The sequence below is a fragment of the Penaeus vannamei genome, chromosome 3 (genome assembly GCF_042767895.1).
Source record: "Penaeus vannamei isolate JL-2024 chromosome 3, ASM4276789v1, whole genome shotgun sequence".
NCBI classification, from domain to species: domain Eukaryota; kingdom Metazoa; phylum Arthropoda; class Malacostraca; order Decapoda; family Penaeidae; genus Penaeus; species Penaeus vannamei.
Window position 1 is genome coordinate 28,867,808 of NC_091551.1, and position 7,500 is coordinate 28,875,307.

Here is a 7,500-nt window from a genome sequence, read left to right on the forward strand (position 1 = left end):
CGTCGGGGGTCGGGTCGCACTCCTCCGGAGAGGCCTTCGTGATGAGCATGTTCTCCTTCTCGTCCTGCGGCACGCTGTCTAGCACCAGGATGGGCGTGGGCTTCTTCTCGATGGTCTTGAAGAGGCGCACGGGGCCCTCCTTGCCGGGGATGATCTCGCTGACACGCGGCAGGAACACCGGCAGCGGGATCAGCTTCCTCTCGAACACCTTGAACGGCAGGTTGCCCGACTTGTCGGTCGCCGAAACCAGCTTCGGCCGCCGGAAGGAGATGCGGGCGGTGTTCTGCAGGAGGAGGCGCCGCTCGTCCTTCGTCAGGTTCATGCGCGAGGCCCTCCCCGGCACGGGCGTGGGCTGCAGCAGGGAGTACGTGCCCTTCGGGGACGAGGAATCGGCCGCCACGACCTGCACGCCGTCGGGATCTCCCGCAGCCTCCGGCGAGGACGAGGACGTCGTTTGGTCCAGGTCGGCCAGGTAGTCGCAGCGCTGCCCCGTGAAGAGCGACGGGCACGAGCACGTGAAGTTGCGGGCGCCGGGCACGTCGATGCACGTGCCGCCGTTCAGGCACGCCTCCGGGTGCTCGTTGCAGTGGCCGCCGTTGTCAGCTGCAATAATGATATTGATAAAAATGACGATATGACGATTATAATAATAACTAGAAGCACTCAGAGAGCGCATGCCTTCGACAAGGCGAAAGGGTCACTGATACGATAAAAACATTCACACGAAGAATCACATTACAATCACCTGAATTACACTGGTAATTATTAATCCCTACTGCCAATGCAATAGGAGTAGCTAATACAATCACTGCAAAAAAAAAACTGAATCCGGATTATGATCCGAATCACCACCAAAATTTAATGGCATCCAAGTTAGACCAAGGCACACCTTTAGTAAAAATCTGTTTTTGAGTTATTCTGCAAACGAACAAACGGATAATTAAACAAATAAAGAAACTAACCAACACAAGGACCATGATAATAATATGAAAGATATAGTATTAGTAGCTAATAACAAGGATATAATGAGAATGAGAATACTAATAAGCATACTAGTGAGAATGAGAATGGTAATATCCACAACAAAAGCTAAATAAAATTTATGTTAATGATGATATTAGTAATTACTACTGCTGCTACTAGTACTCCTACTACTAAAATTATAAAGAAATAATAATAAACATAACAATAATGATCAAAATAATAATGGTCATAAAAACATCATCATAATAATAATAACCAACAATAATCATAATAACATTAATGACAATGGTAATAATAATAATCATGATGATAATAATTATAATAATAATCATAATAATAATAATAATCATGATAACAATAATAATAATAGTAATAATAACAATAACAAAGATGACTGCAATAATCAGCAGTTAATCAGAAGAGAGTGTAGGCGACCACACACTTACGTTGGTCGCAGAGCATGCCCACCCACCCAGGGTTGCACAGGCACTCCCAGGGCTGCGTGCAATAGCCTTGTTTACACCCGGGGTAAGGGAAACAGGTGTCGCAGTTCTCGCCCCACCAGCCGACGTCACACCTGCGCCAGGAGCGAGAAGGGAAGGGCTGTTATGCTGTTTCGTCAACGGGAGGCGGGTCGTATTTGAGAGGTGAAATTCGTGTTTTTTTTATTGATTTTTTATTTATTTATTTTATTTATTTATTTTTTTAAGAGAGAGAGAGAAAGGACCCTCTCTCTCTGTATTGTATGTATGGTTTTGTTTGATCTATCCATTTCAGTTTTATTGTTCGTTTAGAGAGTTCGAAATGTGTTTTTTCTTATCTTATTTTCCTTTTTGCGTACGCATTTGTGTTTGTGTTCAGTATATTTGTTCGTATGTCTCTCTCTCTCTATCTATTTGTATTTCTCACCTGCATTCTCCAGGTTCCACACAAGCACCGTGCTCTTTGCTGCAGTTGGGGGCGCAGACAGCTGAAACGTGTAAAAAAATCGAAATATAAACATTTTGCTGGTATTTCTTCTCATGGATAAAGCCTCGACGTATTACAAGTTTAAATGAACAAAGAAAAATGGTTGCATGAAAGGACATAGAGAATGGTAATAATGAAAGATGAAATTCTACGTTTCATTAAATGTTTTAATACTAAATCAATACCATATCTAAATACATTTCCTGTACTAATAAAAACACTAAACACCATACATGTATCGATATTATGTTTCCATAATATGAATTAAAAAAAAGAAATATATCTGTATATATATTTTACGTAATAATATGAATCATTAAATATGCGGATAATCCCCTCCTTTATAACCCCCTCCCCTCAAATAAGCACAAATAAATAAAATGATACTAAAAACTAATCTAAAATAAATAATAAATAATACAAATGCACTCTCTCGACATACGCGTTTGGCAGAAGAGGCCCGTCCAGCCCGGGTCGCAGCGGCACTCCAAGGGCTTCGTGCAGTGGCCGTTGATGCAGCCGGGCAGCGGCTTGCAGTCCTGGCAGGTGTCGCCGCCCCAGCCGATGCGACATCTGCCGGCAGAGGGAGGGTCGGTCGGGGCGGAGAGATGGGGAGGGGGAGGGAGGAAGGAGGGAGGGAGAATGGGGGTGAGGGAGGGAGAAAGGGGGTGAGGGAGGGAGAATGGGGGTGAGGGAGGGAGAAAGGGGGTGGGGGAGGGAAAGGGGGTGGGAGAGGGAGAAAGGGGGGTGGGGGAGGGAAAGGGGGTTAGGGAGGGAGAAAGGGGGGTGGGAGAGGGAGAAAGGGAAAGGGGGGTGGGGGAGGGAGAGGGAAATAGGTTGGGGTTACTACCCCAGATGGGGTGGGGGTAGGGGAGAAATGGGAGTGGGAGAGGGAAATGAAGGGTGTGGCGGATGGAGAAACGGACGCGGGAAGGATGGGGAGAAAGAGGGAGGGAAGGCAGGGGTATCATACACAAACAAGGAACCACACATTTAGGACGCTACACACAAACAAGGACACCATACAAACAGGAACCACAGGGAAAACTTGATCTCACAAAAAACAAACAACATAAACATCACACAAGAACAACATGAACATTACAACTGCACATAACAATAACACCAATAACTCACTTGCATTCCCCAGGAAGGTCGCAGTAGCCTCGTGTGGCGTGGCAGCCTTCTTTGCATATGGCTAAAGGGAGAAAGAAGGAAAAAGACTAGTTGAATAAACAGATAAGTTGAATACAAGAGCTCAAATACTTTGGGTAAATTGTAAAACATTAATACTTTGGCTAAGGTGAGGGAGTTTAAGAACGTAATGAAAATTGCATGTACGAAATGAAATGATATGACATCCAAAATTGATATCAAAAAGAAAAAAGTATGTTCTTCCCTTGCATTAATGCCACCACTAACTGGAGTCCATACGTCACATAAACCTGTACTTACGCTGAGAACAGAATAGGCCGTCCCAACCTTCCTCGCACAGGCACTCGAAGCTAGTTGAGTTGCAAAAGCCGTGTTGACAACCTGGCAAGGGCGTGCACTCGCTGCAATTCTCACCGCGCCATCCTGCAAGAGGGAATGCGCTTGTGACAGAGGCGGTGCAATGGTTTTCCTTCTATCTGCACTTTCGCAGATAGCAGAGAACTGAAGCCATGTAAAAAAAATTCTCGCTAGACTTCAGTTAAGACGGAAAGACAGAAAAAGAAAAGAGGGTGAAAATACACGAATGTGCGAACTAGATTTATGAAGTAAAAACAAAAAAGCAAACGTGACCGTAAAATCATTCGAGTCCAAGAAAACACCCCTGAGGAGCCCAAGGTCGGCATTTGCTCTCATTTCCTTTGTTTTACTCTGCTGTCTCTCTTGCGGAGCGAGATTCTGGAAGACATGGTAAGAGGGAAAGAGAAAATTATGAGGAAAGAGAGAGAGCCAAAGGGAAGGGAGCAGAGAGAGATAGGAAGGAGTGGAAAGGAATGAAAGAGAGAGGGAAAGGGGGAAGAGAGAGAGAGAGACAGAAAAAGAAAGAGAGAGGGGGGGGGGGAGAGGGAGGGAAGAAAGAGAGAGGGAGAGGGAGGGTGGGAGAAAGAGATAGATAGATAAATAGATAGAGAGAGAGATTGACTAGCCAGAGATCGGTTAAAAGAAAATAAAAGAGCGACGTGCAAAAAAAAAAAAAAAAAAAAAAAAAGGAAAATGAGACACGAATGACGTGGATAATTATTGTTATCATTTTGGAGGAAAATAAAGAAAGATCTTATGAATTCGACAAACCTTGAAACTACAAATAATATCACTATTCTCAGTATTCAGTCAATTGTGTCAGGCAGCTATACATCATCAGTTAGCTATTGTAACCTATATACATAAAATCAATAGATGAAATATGAAGAGCTGATACACATTATTTAAAATGATCAGTCAGCCTTTCAGAATTCTAAATGTCTCTTACGTAAATCTCCTTCATTCACCTAGGGTTATTTCTACTAAACAAGGTTAACACTGTGCGTAATTTCACCATTTTTCCTACAGCCGGACGCCCTTCCTGCTGCCAACCCTCCCCATTTTCCGGACCTGAGACCTGGCACCCGAGCAGTTTGGCTTAACAACACCAAGTTCACCCACAAGAGGATTCCGAGTGCCCTTCCTGCTGCCAACCCTCCCCTTTTCTCAAGACTAGAGACCTGGCACTCGAACAGCCTGGCTTAACAGCACCAAATCCACCTACAAAGGGACTCTCACCTAAGGAGCAGCGACACTCTCCCGGCTGAGTGCAGTAGCCGTGCACAGGATCACATCCCTCGCGACATATGGGGACGTCGCAGTCCTCGCCTTCCCAGCCGTCCACGCACCGCACCTCGCCCGCATCAGTGCACTCGAAGTGGCTGTTCTTCGTGCCGAGGTCCTCGCAGCTCTGCCGGGGAAAGGGGGCTGGGTTGAAGTCGATTTTTGCCAGTTATGAATGGTAGACGATGGTATTGATGGTAGTAATAACATTTATGAATATGATAGTGTTACTTGCCACAGAAATGGGAAGAGTAACATTTATGGCAACGATTAACACTGTGATACTTTTCAACTCTCTATTACCATTGGTATTACCACTCTCGATACCAGTACTACACTACTGTTGCTGCTATTACTACTGTTATCATTACTGCAACTACTACTGCTACTACAGCAACCACTTCTATAACTACTAGGGTAGTACGGACAGTACTAATGTCATTACTTGGTGATATAAAACAGATTGAAAAAATATATATATTTAAAATACAACAGCAATAGACACAATACAAATGATTTGATAAAATACCATAAAATCATTTTAAAGAATTATCATAATAATGATCTTAATAAAGACAACAATTATACTACAGCTGTTGATAGAAGCAAATGTAATGTATAACAAGAACGATGATTCAATCGCATGCTCTAATGTGACCTCGACTTACCGCGTTCCCGTCGCTCTCTGCTTGGGTCAAGGAGCAGGTAATGAGTAGGAGCAGGCGGAGGACCAGCCCGAGCTTCCCAGAGGCCATCACGCACTCTGGCCACGCAACTGCACTCCACACGCACCTTCCCACTCTTAGGTGCCAAAGTACACCTCAAAATGCTTGTTGATTCTTATTTTATGGGACTGATGTCTTCTCGCGTTGTTTTTATTTATTAATATTTTTTGGTGGGTTGTAGTGTAAGGGGTGTTGTTAATTTTGCTTCGATTATTTTCCCCCCTCTTTTCTTCTTTCTCGTGTTTATTTGTTATCTTCTTTCTCTCTTTTTATTGTCTTTTGTGTCCTTTTCTATACCCTGTGTAAGAATCGTGTTTCGTAGATTTATTCATATTTTCTTTTGATATTTTTTTCACTCGGACCACTCTAAATTTCGTTTTCGTGCACGACAGAAAACAATTTTTCACCATGACCAGTTTAGGCCACGCCAACCGCAGATCAAAGAGTGTGAAGGAAGAGAATAGAAAGATTTATCTGTATAAGTAGCACGTCTTCGGAGTCTGATAGGTACTTTGCGGTTAAGAAAAGAAAAAAAGAAGGAAGAGAGAGAGAGAGAAAAAAAAACGAAATGAAAAAAGACAAAAAAATATACTTCCTGGTATATTGCGAAATTGGCGTCGGTTGTTTGAGATATGGCTAATATGGCGCGCACACACACACACACACACACACACACACACACACACACACAAACGTTCCTGTACTGAAAGAATACCATGAAGAATATACCATCGTCTAAAATCATAATATCTTCTGCTCAAAAATCTGCCAAAGTTCACGACATCCTTGAGGGAGCATAGATGTAAAGAGAAGGATCACCTGAACACTGATATTCATATTTTGCTACAGTTTCTTTCGTATTCTAGATTATTCTATTTTTTTATAACCATATCACCACTGATGATACTGTTTTTTGAACTGTTATTATCATCTTTATATTTGATAGTTATCAAAAGCATTACTATTGTTATCATTGTGATTGCCATTAACTTCATCAAAACCAATATTATCATAATCACTGTGATAATGCCCCTCATCATCATCTTTAGTAGTACTAATTGTTGTTTTTCGACAATTGTTAGTAAGAATGCTAACAATTGTCCATATCATTCAATAAAAAAATAATTATATCTTTATTAGTGATAATAGTTTTATTATCAATATTAACCATTAACATAATATTTCCATCAAAGACAGCAATGCTGTTAATGATGTCAAAAGCAAGAACACATGAAGATGACATTAATAATCACCATTGCTATGGTAGTTGTAGCACTATCTAATAATTGTAATAATAACACCAATCATTATATCATAATAATAGTGGTAATAATAACGATAGTGATCATTTTGACTTCACTTCATGCTGTCTCCAAGAGAGAAGCTGACGCTGCATAGAATTAGGCGAATAAATGCAGAAAAAAACCATTCCCAAGTGTATGATAACGAGACCAACAGACATTTTTCAAACACGTCCCACATCCCAAAAGGAAATAACTGACGGGGAAATAAATAAATAAATACCGAACGCTCAGCCTCTTCTTTTAAACGCACCTTCCCTCTGGCGACTCCCTGCAGCAGCCCCTTTCGTCTCCTTTGCAGAGATGTCAACGGAGTGAAACGCTTCTGAGAGCTGGCGTGTTCTTGCCGGATTGCTGCGCGCCGAGCTGGTTCCTTGTCGGCCATCGCAGCAATCGGGATTCGTTTAAGTTAGTCACCCCTCTGTCATTAGCCTCCGTGTTCGTTTTCTGTCTGTCCGATAACGATGGAGCGAGATTACTTTAACAGCATGCTTTGATTGTCAACACTTAGGTGCGTGCGTAGGTGTGTTAGTGTACTAATTAATGGTGTGCTAATGCTTGTCTGTGTATTTGCATGTGTGTGTGTCTGCATGTGTGTAGGTGTATCTGTGTGTGTGTCTCGAGGTTGTCCGTGCGTGCGTCCACATGTAACGCAGCCACTACTTCCATATATTTTTCCGAACATCTAGACATCCGACACAACCTCTCGAGCAACGAAGACCGTT

The 7,500-nt window shown here is 42.6% G+C and overlaps 2 protein-coding genes across 2 annotated transcripts in view; both read right to left on the reverse strand.

Moving 5' to 3' along the window:
- The window catches only part of LOC138867605 (spartin-like), a 113,593-nt gene that overhangs the window by 46,141 nt on the left and 59,952 nt on the right, over nt 1–7,500 (reverse strand). The gene's annotated exons all lie outside the window — the stretch shown is intronic.
- LOC113803591 (uncharacterized) overlaps nt 1–7,500 on the reverse strand; it is a 35,833-nt gene that overhangs the window by 1,177 nt on the left and 27,156 nt on the right. The window contains exons 2-9 of the mRNA XM_070143941.1: nt 5,418–5,772; nt 4,705–4,876; nt 3,409–3,531; nt 3,091–3,151; nt 2,396–2,526; nt 1,894–1,954; nt 1,431–1,561; nt 1–603 (exon numbers count right to left, since the gene is read on the reverse strand). The exon at nt 1–603 is cut by the window's left edge and continues 1,177 nt beyond it. Coding sequence (XP_070000042.1) covers nt 1–603; nt 1,431–1,561; nt 1,894–1,954; nt 2,396–2,526; nt 3,091–3,151; nt 3,409–3,531; nt 4,705–4,876; nt 5,418–5,504 — 1,369 coding nt within the window. The 5' untranslated portion in view covers nt 5,505–5,772. The remainder of the gene's footprint in view (nt 604–1,430; nt 1,562–1,893; nt 1,955–2,395; nt 2,527–3,090; nt 3,152–3,408; nt 3,532–4,704; nt 4,877–5,417; nt 5,773–7,500) is intronic.